We start from the raw sequence: 16001 nt of genomic DNA on the forward strand, positions 1-16001 counted from the left end.
TCTAGGCAATAAGCAGAGATGTGTAGCGTTTTTGGCTTTGAGTGCAGGTTTCCGGAGATGGGAAGGTGGCGGGGAGAAGGGCTCATCCCTCGTGGATGTGGTGTGAGCTCCTGCCGCAGTTACATGGCTGCAGTTTGCTCCTCTGTGAGCCCCTGCTTAGCTCAAGGCTACATCCATTCCTTCTCCAGCAGCGCCTTTGTGCTGCCGAATATATCAATATTAATGATATTTATATAAAGCACAGAGCTGAGGTAAGCAGTATACTGACAATTTATTTCATTTATTTTACAGGTTTGGCTTTCCCCCATGTATTTCATCCCACCTGCCTTTTGCCCACTAGTCCATGTAACACCAATAGAGCTGGGGAATGTTTCCTTCCTTCTCCAGTCCCCCTGCCCAAGTTACTGGATGGCTGATACGCTCTTGAACTAGCGAATCACTTAAGGTTTGTTATCTCCTGGCTTCCTGGCATAAGAAAACCCAGCTTCTAATCGCGTCTCCTATTTTCTAATGTAACTACTTCATTTCAATTACTTATTCTTTGTAGGATTCGTTGCTATTTCCTTGCTTTTGATTACTTTTTCAGTGACATGGAGAGGGTGCTGCTTGATATAGAGCCCGTGTGTGCATGTCTCATATATGCTTGGGCAGTTGAATTGGAAAACTGCGGACTGCTCCACAAAAATGTCCTGAGACGTCCATAGATCAGCCTGACATCTAGATTATTTTCGGCTCATCCAACCCTGTGATATTGATGACCCTGTCAGTAAGAGCTGGGTCCACCGCGGCCGGTGTTTCTGCAGAGTCTCGTGGTCGGAGCTCCTGTTCCTTTAGGATATCTGAAACCACCGAGTGTTAGCGGAGAAGCTGTCATACTGTTCTTACTTGATGCATCAACATGAAAACTGCTGTTGGTTATGTCTGCAGGGGCAAACTGAGGACACCAAGAGCCTTTAAGATGTTTGTTACGAAACTGCTGACAGGATCAGTCAGTGTCAGTTGCGGGTAGGAGCTGAGAGGTTGCAAGAAGCCGTATCAGCTGGCCTGGGGACATTGGTTTCCATGGGCGTCTCTGGGGATGGACAATGAATGCACAGGGGTCTGGCCCTGCTGCCAGGCAGCTGTGTGCAGTCTGGGCTGTGCCAAAGATCTCTTGTGCATTTCAGCCAGCGCTCCATGCACGGCAGTTGATGCCTGGGTGGCTGCGGTACCTTGGATGTCCATCAGAAATGTGTGATCGTAGAGAGGAAGGTGTTCCTGCCTGCCTGCCACCTCATCCTCCGCTGCTGCTCAAGTTCAGCCCTGTGATGCTCGAGCAGCGGGGCAGAGCTGCATGCCAGGCTCCTCAGAGAGATCCGAGTCTTCCTCTGCAGAGTGGGTAGTAGCTGGATGTGCTGACTCCAACAGGGCAAAGAGCCGGGGACCCAGGACACAGCGGTGACGGTGGGTTTATGTCTGCTCAGGTGAGGTGAGGACACAGACTTTCATATCCCTGATGACCTTTGTGCCATCCCATGGGGGAGCACGGCCATGTCCTCAAACCACAGCAGCCGCAGCTGAACGTGGCACAGGTACTGTTGGGTCTTATCTGAAAATGATCCTAAATCATAGAATGGTTTGGGTTGGAAGGGACCTTAAAGCCCACCCAGTGCCACCCCCTGCCCTGGGCAGGGACACCTCCCACCACACCAGGTTGGTCCAAGCCCCGTCCAGCCTGGCCTTGAACACCTCCAGGGACGGGGCAGCCACAGCTTCTCTGGGCGACCTGGGCCAGGGGCTCACCACCCTCAGAATGAAAAATTTCTTCTTAATATCCACTCTAAATCTCTCCTCTTGCAGCATAAAACCCTTCTCCCTGCATCCCATGGCTCCCCCCCCCCGATCCAGAGTGCCTCCCCAGCTTTCCTGGAGCCCCGTTAGGGACTGGAAGGGGCTCCAAGGTCTCCCCGGAGCCTTCTCTTCTCCAGGCTGAACCCCCCCAGCTCTCTCAGCCTGTCCTCACAGCAGAGGGGCTCCAGCCCTCCCAGCATCTCCGGGGCCTCCTCTGGGAACCGCCATGACACCCAGCTGCTCCCCGATCTGTCCCAGACACCGGGCACAGCCTGTACCTCAGACGGCAGCCCTCTCGCCAGCAGGCCCCCGGAAGGGGTTGTCGGAGCCGCTCGCCTTCACCGCCCCGCTTGGTGAGAGGCTGCCCCGGCCCGGTTCAGGCCCGGACCCGCCGCCATGGCCCTTCGCTTTCGGAGGCAGTTTGGCCCGGCCGCCGCGCCGTAGGGGGGGTTGCCATAGCGACGAGCGGCGCGGCCCGGCCCGGTGTGGCGGCGGCAACGGGAAGAGGCCCCTGGGGCTCCCCCGACCATGTCGTTCCGCGACCTCCGGAGTGAGCAACCCCGCTGAGGGACGGGGAGGGGGGCGGGACGGGGTCCCCCCGAGCCCTCCCGGGCTGCCCCGGCTCGTTGGGGCCTGCGGGGCGGCCCCGGCCCCTCAGCAGCCGGGCGGGCCCCGCTTTTCCTCCAAGTTTTGCCCTATAACTTCACTTAGAGATCCGGGAGGCAGAGGGTTTCTTGGGGCCTCACTGGTGCCTCCGGCGAGGGCTACAGAGTTTTGCACAATTTTATTAAGAATTTGATTTCTTTAAATTGCCTGGTAGGACTATTGCACTTTTAACAGGCCGAAGGTTGGGATAGCGCAGCCTCTGCGTAGCGGTGATCGCCGCAGCCTGTATTTATGTTTTATAGAGAGAAGCTGTTTTAACATTGTTTCTGCCCAGTGAGTCTCTTGTTAAAAAGTCGCCTTTCTACTCGGGCGTATTATCTGGGGAAATTATATATATATATGTTTAAAATTAATCCATTCATGCTTTTTTATGAGCAGTACTTTGACCAGGGCCTGTCTAATGGTAAATGACCGGTATGCTGTCAGAACCGGGGCTCTTGGTAAGGTTTCTGTTGGATGTGTAAGAAGGAATCTCTCCCCTTGTTTGTTTTTCAGATTTTACCGAGATGATGAGGGCACTGGGGTATCCCCGGCTCATATCCATGGAGAATTTCCATACCCCAAATTTCATGCTCGTTTCAGAAGTGCTTCTCTGGCTGGTGAAAAGGTTGGTGATTAGGCTAACGAATGTTGGGGCTGATTCTGGGATGTGGGATGTGTGCTTGCAGCTGAGGTTTTGGTGTGAAACTGTAGTAAGAAGTTTAAAGAGCAACATAGTGATAATTAGTCATTCTTTGAGATCTACTCTTCTAAATATCAGATAGAAAACATGGTAGTTAAGTGTGCAGGTTTTTAGTTTAATTATACAAAAAAAAAAAAAAACTTTTTAAAAGTGTTTTAATAGCTGAAGTAGAAAATAAAATTACTCAGCCCTGGCAGAGATAGCATCCTGAACGTGGACATACTTATTTGAAGGTATCTTTCATATAATTTACAAACTCCGTTACCATCCTGCCTATACCTGACCTTGTACCCTAAACAGGGTAATATATAGTGAAAACTTCTCAAGATACAGTTAGTTCTTACCTTGTTGCTACAATTGTTATTCATTCAAGTTGGTGTTGTCTAGGATCCATGCCACGTTTAAAAAAAACTGAAACAATACTGTACTAATTTGCTACTATCCAGTTGTAGTTTCACACCCACTTAACCCGTTGATGGACTTCGGTTAAATGTTTATGAAACTTGAGGTGCTAATCAAATTATGTATATCCTTCTTTCTCCCATGTAAGTGAAAAAATAAGGTTTTTAAGCTGTTCATAAGGTAGAATATTACAAGTGAAAAGATGACAGTGACCCATTTGCCTGATTGCTATTTTTTGGCCTGGATTCATAATTAGTATCCATTAAGTATAATTACCAAGCTGTTAGAAATTTGACGAATACTGTTGCAATTGTAATAAAATAGGGAAATACTTACAACTATTCAAATTTATTTGGATTAAGTTACCTAAATAGTCTTTAAAATACTGCTCTTACACCGAGGGTCTATATTACTGGTTGTTTTCAACTCGGGTATAAAAACAAAAATCAGCTTCTCACCCCAGTATGTAACAGCAAAATAACAGAACAATTGAAAGAAGACAAAAATATTGTTTTTAAAATGTGCTTCTCTAGTGAACCTGAACACTTTTAAAAGCTTAAACTTCTGCGTTGTTACTGGGAGCCTTATGTCTAATAGAGAAGTGCTTCGCTTTCAGACCAAATAGCAATGGAGCACCGGCATCCTTTTCTGTTACAGGTCACGCTTATATTTGACACAGACAGCTTTTCCAGCTTCTAGAAGCCTTTTAAATACGCTTTAAAGCAGAGAAGCTACTTTGCGTTTGGCTTTCTCTTAATTCCAGATGTGATGTGAAAGCAAAGATTTCAGGCTTTTTTGCCTGAATGTTGAAAATCTCAAAGCTTTGTAGAAGATTCTGGGAACTTACTTTTTTCTTCTAGAAGTCACCAGCCTACAGCAACCAGAGAAGTTTCTGTATTTTACTGGTGTTTTTTTTAAAAGCATTTCACAGTCTTTCAGTGTACATTTTTGTAAATTTTGTTTACTTTTGAAAGTAATGTGTTTGAAATTATGTCTGTGAGTGTGAACTTTTCTTGTGTGTTTTGACAGAGTGGAAAGGTCTGGTAACATTTTAAAGGACAAGTGACTGCTTTTGTTATTACCAACAATAGTAGTCCAATACAAGTCATTTTAACATACCACCGGAAAGGCTGAGATTATTAACTTGGTCATATGCTTGGTGTTTTAAATTGTGGAGCCACATATGATTAAGTTTAGTTTGATTTATATAGGCAGCTTGGGATTTAAGTAGTAAATTACTTCTGAAAATAAGTATTTCACAGACTGGATTGAACCAGCTAAATTTTGCTCCTTTGCAAAACTGAAAAGATGTATTCAGGACCTCACAGTAACAATTCCTTCTGGAGAAGCGTCTCAGGTTTTACAGCTCTTGCAGTTTGTACACAAACCTGTTATATGCATGTTTGATTTTTGCCTCACAAGTGAACCAGTCTCATTAATATTGGGCATATATTTCTTGTCAGACTCTATGCGTGCTTCTTTCCACAGGTATGAACCTCAGGCTGATATTCCTCCTGATGTGGAGACAGAACAGGACCGAGTTTTCTTCATTAAGGCGGTGGCTCAGTTCATGGTAAGCCTGCCTCAGGAGTCGTGCTTAAGCACATCGAAATACTGGTTCCATATTGGCTTAAATGCTTTCCCTCTAAAACTCTTACAATTTCCTTGCAATGGGTGGCTGAGTATGTATTGTGTTCTTATGCTGTATGGTGTGTCTTGTGCTGTTATAAACTTGAATGGGCCGGAATCGGGATGACTGATTCTTTTGTGTGCTTGAACAGTCATAACTTCTGATGTTTTCATTATGATATAGAATCGTAGATTGGTATTCTGAGCCTTCTCACTAGATTGAGCCATATTTTTCTCAGATCAAATCTTTTATGGCATTATACATGAGCATACTTGAATTGGGCCATCAACTTTTTTAGTCTCGTGGAATAAAATAACATTGTCCTTCGTATCATCATTCCTGTTATTTTCATGCAGCATGAGCCTTTGCTGTTATGACACATGAGCACTCTTAATCAGGTCGAAAAAACTTAATAGGGCTGCAGGTGGGTCTGGAAGCAATGGAAGTCTTTATGCTAATTCCAAAAATTAAATTCTTATAATACTCTTTTAATTTTTAAAATATATTAAAATGACATTCTAACCAAGCCAGCTTTTCCCTTCAGATTTGTGATGACGTCCACCATAAATTTCTTAATTTTACAATGTTCAAAGCATGATACGCTTCCGTACATATCAGAATGCACTTTTGAGCCCTGGAGCATCATAGGAATCTGTAATGAACAGATCTATTTTGTTTGGAGGGATTTCCTCCCTCCAAATCAAGCATGTTTTAAAAGGACAAGTATGGTAGCAGAAATAATATTATGCGTACATTTTCCTCTTAATAACTGATTTCATGTAAGAAATCCCAAGGGTTTTGAAGAATTATGTAATATGATTCAGAAAATGAAATGAATGGAAATTTCTTTCATCGTCCTGTACTTATTCTCAGTTAATAGTGCAAGATAATATGGGGATTATTGTAGGTATTCAGCATTTTCAGAATGAGAAAAGCTTGTAGATGTTTTCTTAATAATTCACTGTCCGTGGAACCCACAGTTATCTTCTCCAGAAGCTAATAGCTTTATGCGTCCATAGCCAGATGTGAAATTTGATGGAGGTGGATTTGTCTCAGAAGAGAATATCAGGATAGATTAATCATCAGGAAATATAACGAGAGTATTGCTCTCTTTTACTGAACAAGGAGTAAAGATGTGTTAATTTTTTACACAAATTATGCATTGCTCCGTGTTACTGGTAGTTTGAGAGCTCACCAAATGTCTCCTTTTCAGACCCAACAGTTCCTAAAGTGGCTGCAGGGTTGTTCTACGTGGGTTTTTAATCATTTGTCCACCTAGAAGTGTCCTAGTCTGTGTGGCTCAATACCTGGCTCCTGCCTGAGCCCACTTGGATCCAAATTTGAGGCAGAGCGCAGCAAAAAGCTTCTGATGGGTTTAGTCTCATAGCAACACATTCATGAAAACATACTTAGCAAACCAAGGTACCAAACTTTTTGCAGAAGGTAGACATATTTGTTTTTTAAAACGTGATGGGAGAAGAGATTGACGCAATTTCTGCTCATAATCATCCTGAGTGCTTTCCAGGAAGCATCACGCATTCAATTCCCATTTCAGCCTGTGGAGATTTAGACCCAGAGAGTACCCAGGAGACTATCCTAAGCATTAAACGAGATGGCGACATAAGAGCAATCCTCATTCTTCCTATCGAGAATGTGCCATTGTGCAGGAAAGAATGCAAAATGTTTGGGCTAGACAGGCTAAAGACCAGGACTCTGCTGGACCACCCAGCTGGGAGTTCTGGTTCTTCCCTGGGCTGTTTCTGCATTTCCATCACGCTGTCAAAATTTGGTTCTGTGATAATAATAAAGCAGATTTTAAAGTAAAGCAAACTTTCCAGCTACTGATGCCATTCTTGCAGTGTATTTCTGTTTCTCTTTTCTATTGCATGGTAATAATCTGATCTTCAGAATAGATGGAGGTGACTTTTAATGATACTTTAAATCTACTTAGAGTTGTTATAAAATCAGGGACTGTCTCAAGCTTTCCAAACATGAAGTTACATTCCTGAGTAAACAGTGTCATTCTGCCAATCTGAAAAATATATGTACTTGTCTGTGTATTTTTTCCTCTTTTTAACTAGTCTTTGAGTGAAAAAAACATTGTTTTTTCCTTTTACTAGATATTGATTTTTCTTTCTTGGGGTTGAAAGGCACTGAAATTGGAATTCCTGTCTTTAACAACCTCCTTTATGATGTGGTGCACTAGTCGTCTTTGTGTAGGAGATGTTTAACAGATTCTGTCAATTTAATGACTTGCTTCTCTTAAAATTTAATACCTACTATTTCTATGATTAGTTTGTTAGATTCCTTCTACTGAAAGGGAAGGAAGGAAAACATACCAGGCTTTCCACTTTGTGTATTGGCTTGTTTGAGGTCACACTGGTCAAAATTCTCAAAAGCCACTAGGGTTTTTTTTGCCATTAAGTCTTGTATTCCCCCGACACAGGGTGTACAACATCATAACCTGTTCTGGAAGTTTTGCCTTCACTTTTCAGCCGAGTTGCTGCCTGCAGGAAGCAGATGTAGAGTCACTTTTCTCTGCTGGGTTGAGATTTTTGGGATGCGAGAGGCAAAAGGTAAACATTTCTTGGAAATGGAAACCTGATTGTAAAGTCACAAAGTTTGACAAGATGCGTATGAAGAAACGTGGGCCAACAACTCTTTGCTTTGTTTCCTTTGTCCTTTGAAAAGTTGGAGCTAAATCTGCGGTTTGAGATGTGGTCCTTCTTTTCTTTAGTTTCACAGGGAGTTTTGCTGCAGTCAGTCAGTTATTCAGTGGAGAGCAGGCAAAACCTGTACTGACCATTTAAATGTTGGAGTCTTTTACCCCAGGTTGCAGGACTTGCAGTCAGAGCCCTGGCGGGTGTGAATTGCTTATGGAAACACCATAATACCAAAGTTGTGTGATACCACCAGTGAATCGTGGATGGATTCTTTCTGCCACACAATATTCCCAAAGGATAAACATTTTGGTAGAAGCTTCATCTTAAAAAGATACTGAAAAGATGATGTTAAGTCATTTGGATGCTTAGTTTTTGTATTCATAACCGATTCATGGCCAGTTTTTGTTTGCTTGCTTCCTTAGTCGTGTCATCAGGAAGAGTGCCCCCAAATTTTACCTAAACTTTGGTGTTGGTTCCTTGTGGCTCTTCGTTTAGGATATAATCTTGGCAGGAATTTCAAGAACAACAATTGTGTCCTTTCTGTGACAGATGTTATCACTTCTATTATCCTCATTTTCCCCCTTTATTATTTTGAAGTATAAAAAGATAATATTATAATTTTTAATGGTTTTTTCCTTACTGGTCTGTCTGTACTTTTCAGAGATGGAAGACAAGGGAATAAAATCACCAATATAGTAGCAGGGAAGAAAAATTGAGAGAAACAATAAAATATTCTGAAGGTAGTGCTGGAAGAGAAGACAGTTAAATTAGGATAATTGATCTTATTCTTGTAACTCATTAAGGGTGAAATTTACCTCTCTGCAGCATCATCACAAGACCTGGGCAGCACTTAAATTCAAATTAAGTTTAAGTGGAATGTAAGTGGTGCACAGGGTTTTTGCTGATCGTCATGCAGGGAAGAATTAATGGATAGTTTGAATTTTTTCATTCTGGCAATTATCTGCAAATGTTCTGATGTGCAGAAAGTGCACATGTTTCAGAAAAATTTCTTCTAGAAACATCAGTAATATGGTGAGGCAAACTTGTGTCTCCAAACAGGAAGATTTATTTCCGTAAAGCAGAGCATGGTGGCCCCAGAAAGAGCTTTTGAGTGAAGTGTGAAGAGGTAAATGAGGATTTTGTTCTTTGTGACACGACGAATCCATTCTTTCTTCCCAAAGGCTACCAAAGCTCACATAAAGCTCAACACTAAGAAGCTTTACCAGGCAGATGGCTACGCGGTGAAGGAACTGCTAAAGATCACCTCTGTGCTTTATGGCGCTATGAATACCAAGGGAGTGGAACGCACAGACCTGAGTGAGGAAGACAGCAGCAAGTTCAAGTTCGATCTTGGCTCAAAAGTAAGGAAAACTTTACTCTTGTTTTGGGCAGGGGTTTTGCGTTAACTTAGGAAAAACAAATCCATTTTCTCTCTGAAACTTAAGTAGGGAATGTTTTCACAAGGGACTGGCTATGGTTTTAACTCATACTTTCTGTAGTCAAGGTTATAGGCTATGATTTGCTTTAATCTCTGTGAATTCTCAACCAAAAGCATAATAAAAGGCACCAGTGGCGCAAACGTGGTTATCTTTGGTGTGGACTGCTGTTGAAATCGTAGAAATGTTGGAGTAGGCCAGAATAAAGACTACTTTCTCTCTACTAACCTTTTGCAACCGGAGGAGTTTGCAAAATACTGACCGAAAGGTCTTTTTTGAGCCCATTTTCACCAAAGAAAAGGGAAATCTCCATGGTACCCTAACAGACATCAAAGCTGTTCAAGCCCTTAAAATAAACACCGTCATCATTAAAAAAACCCCAACACTTTGTTAAATAAGAGGAACTCCTGTTACTTCTTTTTGTTAGTTTTAGCACTCTTCTATATTCTGATATTTTTAGTCTTCAATTTTTTTTATAGCTATACTATGTCATGCCTGCTTGTTAGGCAATAGTACTACCATTCTTGAAAAAAGGGCAGAACCATAGGTGATTTTTCCTCTCTGTAGGTCTGGTGTGCCCCTCTGAAGAAAGCACCTGTAGAAATAATAAAAAACCACTTGTCGATGATCAATATTTATATTAATATTTATTAGCTAGTCACGTTCCTTACGGTATATATATACTTTTTACTTTTGCATATGAAAAAGATGATGTTTCCCTTTGGCCTGGGCAGCGCATGAACCAACAACCGGCCGAGTCACAGCTTTGAGAAGGTTTTTTGGTTGGCCTAAAGTGATTGGGTTTCACCCAGAAGCCTGGGTCTAGATGGGGCCTCATCTAAACCATTTTAAAGCTAAGAGACAGGCTCACTCTGATTCCGGTGGACAACCTCTTCAATACTATAGCAGAGTTTTGGCCACTGTGCTGCAATTTTAACATCAAAATGGGGGGAAAAAACCTGTTGTGGATTTTTTTGGGGATCCTGGGGATTCTCTTTTGCTATTGAGTGCTGTTTCTGTGTTTCCAGATTGCTGACTTGAAGGCAGCGAGACAGCTTGCTTCCGAAATCACCTCCAAAGGAGCAACTCTGTATGACTTACTTGGCAAAGAAGTTGAACTGAGGGTAAGTACAAGCTGGAGAGTGTACAGGATCTTGTGTTCATTGGCTGCTGCAAAGAAAAAGGGTGAAAAAAGTATCAATAGTTAGTTAATGGCTGCATCTAAAATGAATATTCTCTGAGTAGAAGGAATGGGTCTAAACAGTTCAGCATTTTCTCTTCATCAGGAAACTGAAATACTCTCTGCAGAACCACTTGGAAATACTAACTTTATATGTACATTTTAGTGGTGGGGATAGATATATTCTGAAAGATAAATAATTAATGCCCTTAGTTTTCCAAGTGCAAGGCTCATTATTTCTGTTACAGTAATTGAAGGCCTCGTAAGCCCGCAGGGTTCTTCATATTCTTTAGCTTAGTTGTAAAATCACAAGCTGTTGCATGAAGTCATGGAAGCGTCCTGAAACACTGCCAATAAGTTTTTCAATTATTTCCTTTAATGCATTTATCTGCAATGCTGGAGGTTATTCGTTTTCTGAAAATAGACTTTTAAAGAAGGGAAACCCTGAATGTGCTAGTACTGTTATTGGTAATCTTCAGATTTGCAGTTTCTGAGCTGTAGGAAGCACAGCCTCTGAGAGCAGTAGACTGGGTACCTTGACGATTAATGCTCCCAGATCCTTGTTTGATGGAGTACAAGTGTTTCAAAGGGTAGATGATATACAGGGAAGATTATCTGGGGAACATTGCCTTTTCTGCGAGATACGTTAGCATGGTATGCAGCAGTGTGAAAAGCATTAATATTTTAAAAGGGAGAGAGAAGCCATAATCCAGTTTAATTCAACATACACGATAGTTACAAAACTGTTAATCAGTTACTTCTCATCTTGCATTCTTTGCTTGATTTCTTGGCTTTGAAATAGTTTTTGCATGAATACTGCCTAATATGTAAATGTTTGCTCTGAGCATTAAACCCTTTTTTCTAAGTACAGCACCTCTAAGAACTCCGCTAAAAAGTCAAGTATAGGTCAGTATAAGGCAACATTTTTAAAAAGTACTCGAGCATTGGTTTGAAATTGGGCATTATTTGATCGCTTCAAATCAAGGCTTTTAGGAGTCAGACTGGCTTTAGAACTGGGCCCTAGAAAAGGGACTTGCACAAGTGCAGAGTGCTGAAAGCATGAAATGGAAAATCAAGAGACGAGTAAGTGCTGCAGTGCAGCCACTTCTCATTGGGTCCATTAAGAAATCTTCAATGGAAAACTATTTAAAGGTGCAATTTCTAAAAGGACGGTCTTTCTTATATACAGTAGCGAGCACGTGTTTCTCGTGGCATAACGACTGAGTGCACAAGATGGGGCTAACTAATCCTATATAGGTACCCAGTTTATATTTTGCAAAAAGGTTTGACAGATTGAACTTGTTGTATTTAAGAAATCCTGTCTTAGGAAAGATGACCTTTGCTTCTGTCTCATTAGCTCTGAGTTTATACCCTAAAAGCACAAGGTGACACTATGTGACAGCACAGTGAGAACCTCCAGAGAGCAGCAGAAGAGACTTTCAAGCTCTGTTCCTTATGATTTGCGACTGGTTCCAGCCTTCTTCAGTGATTCGTTAAAGCTAAAGAACCCATTTTTGGTTTGTGTGTTAAATGCCAAGTTTTGTACATGAGCGTGTGACAAGTTTGAGACATGAGCCTGTAGCAAAGCAAATAGGTTTCAGGGTAGAAGCCAGGAGGTTGCGGTAACCAGTTGTTCAGTGGAATTTGTCAATTTTTAATTTGCACTTTTTTTCATTATAAGCACCCATCTCCGCCTTTCGCTTGAAGTATGAAATTTGCTCATCAAATGCGAGGCTTAGAGCCAAACACTGCTGTTTTCTTCCACCGCTCTTGGGTCTGATAATGCCCATGGAAGTCAGTGGAGCTGTGGTTCTTTTTAAGTAGCCAGTGTCGAGGGCAGCCCTTCTTCACCTCACACCACCTTCCCTGGATCCTTCACAGACTTGGTGAGGTGCTCAGAAGATGACAGGGATGGCATCCTCTGCCTGCCCCTCTCACCTGGAATCAGGTGGGCAGAAGTAGAAGTGCAATTAATTCTGGCTTTGTGTGGGGAGTTTTGTCTGTGGATATCAAATTAGTTGCCATTAATCTAAGGTTCCTTTTATTATTTTTTAATGTGAAGATTATTGATTTCCATTGCGTATTTTCTTTTGACGTTGCGTGGCTAAGTAATGGACACACTAAATTGCACTGGCAGAGGGATTGTGCTATTACAGGGCAGTAGGAGAGCAGCATGGTTTATTTTTTCATTACATTTTATATCCTGAAACCTGTTGCGCATATTAAATGCATCGATGGCTGTGATATTGTTTTAATGAATTTGAAAACATGGTAGTTTTGTGTTACCTGAACCTCTTCCCCTGCCCCAATCCATCCATTTCTGAATATTTAAGTGAAGAATCTCACTATCTAGGCGAAAACAGACTGATGATATATCTTGTTTCTGTTCAAAGTGAAGACTGCTTCATTTTCCAGTAAAAGAAATGCTAGCATTTGGCATTAATGGGTTGACTAGGTCTGTTCTTATAGTCTGAGCAGCTTTTGGGGAAAGATCATTGAGAAAAGTGAAGTAAAGCTCATTATTTCCTGTAGAAATGTTGACTCTAATTTGTGTCACCACCTTTACTTTCTTTATTGGAGCCCTTTTTGCACATAACTTATATAGAAACTGTGTAGAAAAGCCTTATACATTAGATAAATTTTATTTTTTCAGGTCATGGATCACTTTTTTTTTAAATAAATTGCTTTCTGAATGAAAACAAATTTCAGATAGGGAAGAGTTTATTAGCGGAATGGTTCTGTTCGATGCATTGTAGGTACATAATGATGTAGAAGCATGTGCGTGTTTAGCGGGAAGAGCTGGAGTCTGTATTCATTTTCTTGGAAATGTGGTACTGTGCCTTTCTGATGCCTTCATAAATACATTGGTTCTAGACTGAATGTATATGTAAACTACTTTCAAAGTTAATCTATAATGCAAAAACCCCTTTAATTTAAAAATGGCAGAAGAAACATAACCTACAGGTTTTCATTAGCTGAATTCAGACTGTGATGCTGTTAGGCTTTTTGCGGAAAAAAACCCCAAAAGCTGTACTTTTCTCATCGAATGAAAATGACAAATGTCATTTTTCATTTACAAAAGAAATCAGATTTTATATTTGAAAAAGAAGAGGAAGGCATTTCCCGATTAACCATCCTAAAGCAGCAGAGAGCCTAAATGTGAAGAGAAGCCATTTGATTCCAGCCCTGCCGAAAGGCAAAGAGATTCCTTTTCCCACTGTCAGTGGATCCCAACTTGTGGAGCCAGCTGTGGAGCACCAGGTGTGGAGGGGAAGAAGTATGGGGGCTGCGTGTGCGTTACTACAGCTGTGTCACCCACGCTGTCAGGTAACTGTGAAACGGGAGCTTGGCCCAGTTAACTTTGGGGAGCAATTCAGCACTAAGGGGGGAAAAGGATGAAAAAACTTACTTGTTCAGAGGATCTTTGGGGTTAAATGGTGATTTCCAATGAAGCTCTGTTGTTTCTAAACCAGCTGTGGGTGAGCACAGCGTAGGTTGTTGGTGTCCTAGGGCAGTGCAATGGTGGAGACAGAATTTTTCTTTTAAAACCCATTTAATGCTTCCATTTGCAACACAGTCTGCAGTTTCCAGTCTTACTGGTCCAAGCCCTAGAGCAGAGAAGTTGCAAAGTTGGAATTCGTAGAGTCTGGTTTTGAATATGCTGGTTCTTAACACTGTGTATTTGGTTTTTCACGTCTAAAAACCATTGTAATCTTGATAGATGTTAGGACTGTAGTGGAGCTGATGAATGAATTTTGGTACTACACAGAGCTGCAGCTGAAAAGCAAATTCTATGTACAGAGATGTATGTCTTCATCTTCATTGTTTCCTTACTGCCAGGGGAACTTTCTCTGCATTGCATTACTATATAGCCTTAATTTTCAGAATATTTACAGCTAGCTTTGGATAAGTAACTAGTCACTCTGAGTTCTCGTTTTCTTTAATCTGATTTCTAGCTGCTTTTTTTGGATGGAAAAGGTGGAAGTTGATTTGTATTTGAGGTGGGGCTTTTGTTTGGATTTCTTTCTCTCCCTTCATACCCTATACTAAATGCTTGGGATGATTAAAAGAAGCAGAAGTTGAAAATACCAGTGCTGTGATTAAGCCTGTCAAGCACAAAAATCAAGAAAAGCAGCAATAGATTTAATGTAAGTACTTGGGCAAAATGGCAGCGCTGCTTCACTATGCATTCGCCCAAACTTTGGGTTTCACATCTGATGGCTGCAGTCTTGTCAACGGCCTAAAGATCACAGAATGGTTTGGGTTGGAAGGGACCTTAAAGACCACCCAGTGCCACCTCCAGCCCTGGGCAGGGACACCTCCCACCACACCAGGTTGCTCCAAGCCCCGTCCAACCTGGCCTTGAACCCCTCCAGGGATGGGGCAGCCACAGCTTCTCTGGGCAACCTGGGCCAGGGGCTCACCACCCTCACAGCCAAGAATTTCTTCCTAGGGATGTCAGAAGATTTTAGAGCAGTCAGTGATCCTCTATACCCTGTAACACCTGGTGATCGATCGCTTAGGGTGAAAATAGCCAGATGAATCGTTGGGGGGAGGGAGGGGTGATGAGGTGATCCAAATAATTCCTTAGCACAAAATAAAGAGGGGTGATGAGGTGATCCAAATAATTCCTTAGCACAAAATAAAGCAGTAATGACTTTCAAGGGCAGTTGCCATCAGTTGAGGAAGGACGCTCCCGAGTTATCGCACATGGAACATCCACAATCCGAAAGGAAGAATTCACAGCTATTTATAACAGCTCCGCGAAGCTGGCTGACTCTGAGTGCCTGCCACTTTGCATCTGCCAGAGGTCCTGTGGACACATTAGCAGGAGCCTGTCAAGAAGCTGCCTTGCTTAGACTTGCTGAATTAGTAGACGCAGTAAGATAATGAAGCAAAAAAATGCCAGAATAAAACTGCCTCTGTGTTGGTAGCAGGCATGAAGATTTCTGACCTTCTCAAGGTTGTTTTCATTTTATTTACCTCTTAATTAACTCTAAGCCATGTGAAACTGAAGAAAACTGAAATTTATTTTTTTTAATGTACTTAGCTTGTGCTGAAGATGGGCAACGCATTGGGTTTGTTTTCTAATGCTCCACTTGGCACTTACTCCTTCTGTGACCTTGAACAAACTGCTTATTCCCTCAGTATCCTCTTGTGTAAATAAAGTAATTTCTGTAATTTTGTAGATTAAAGCTTTTAACAGCCAGCCAAAGTCCTTCCCAATCTATAGAGGATAAATTTCTAAGTACAGGGTGTTGCTACGAGTGTTACTGTTGTGTGTGTGCGCAGTCTAAGCTTGTTCCAAAACTGATGGAAGTCACTGAGAATGTATTTATTGACTTCGGTTTGTGAAATGCTTGAATTAAACTCTTAGGAGAGCCAAAGGCATTTAGATCTAGCTGTGGAACCCAGACGGTATTAGTTACAATGAAAAGAGTTGCCACTAAGGACATTTAACTTGGATCTCTTTATTCCCAGCCTTTTGATTAAAGAACCCTTCTCCCTGCCT

General features: G+C 42.0%; 1 protein-coding gene and 1 long non-coding RNA gene across 4 annotated transcripts in view; one reads left to right on the top strand and one right to left on the bottom strand.

The window, feature by feature from the left end:
- Nucleotides 1–247: 247 nt before the first annotated feature.
- On the bottom strand, nt 248–2244 carry LOC134519440 (uncharacterized). Its single transcript, XR_010072218.1, has 2 exons — nt 2109–2244; nt 248–1600 (listed from the first exon to the last, which is right to left on the bottom strand). It is a non-coding gene; the product is annotated as an uncharacterized LOC134519440 (long non-coding RNA).
- The window catches only part of CLUAP1 (clusterin associated protein 1), a 75395-nt gene continuing 61637 nt past the window's right edge, over nt 2244–16001 (top strand). For 2 of the 3 annotated variants that reach the window (XM_063343634.1, XM_063343636.1), the window contains exons 1-5: nt 2244–2380; nt 2992–3103; nt 5069–5153; nt 9055–9234; nt 10338–10433. In XM_063343634.1, the coding sequence (XP_063199704.1) occupies nt 2359–2380; nt 2992–3103; nt 5069–5153; nt 9055–9234; nt 10338–10433 (495 nt within the window). In that variant the 5' untranslated portion in view covers nt 2244–2358. Of the gene's footprint in view, nt 2381–2678; nt 2770–2991; nt 3104–5068; nt 5154–9054; nt 9235–10337; nt 10434–16001 lie in introns of those variants that run through there. The other variant, XM_063343635.1, reaches the window with a different exon arrangement.

Source organism: Chroicocephalus ridibundus, chromosome 8, assembly GCF_963924245.1.
Source record: "Chroicocephalus ridibundus chromosome 8, bChrRid1.1, whole genome shotgun sequence".
In the NCBI taxonomy this organism is placed as follows: domain Eukaryota; kingdom Metazoa; phylum Chordata; class Aves; order Charadriiformes; family Laridae; genus Chroicocephalus; species Chroicocephalus ridibundus.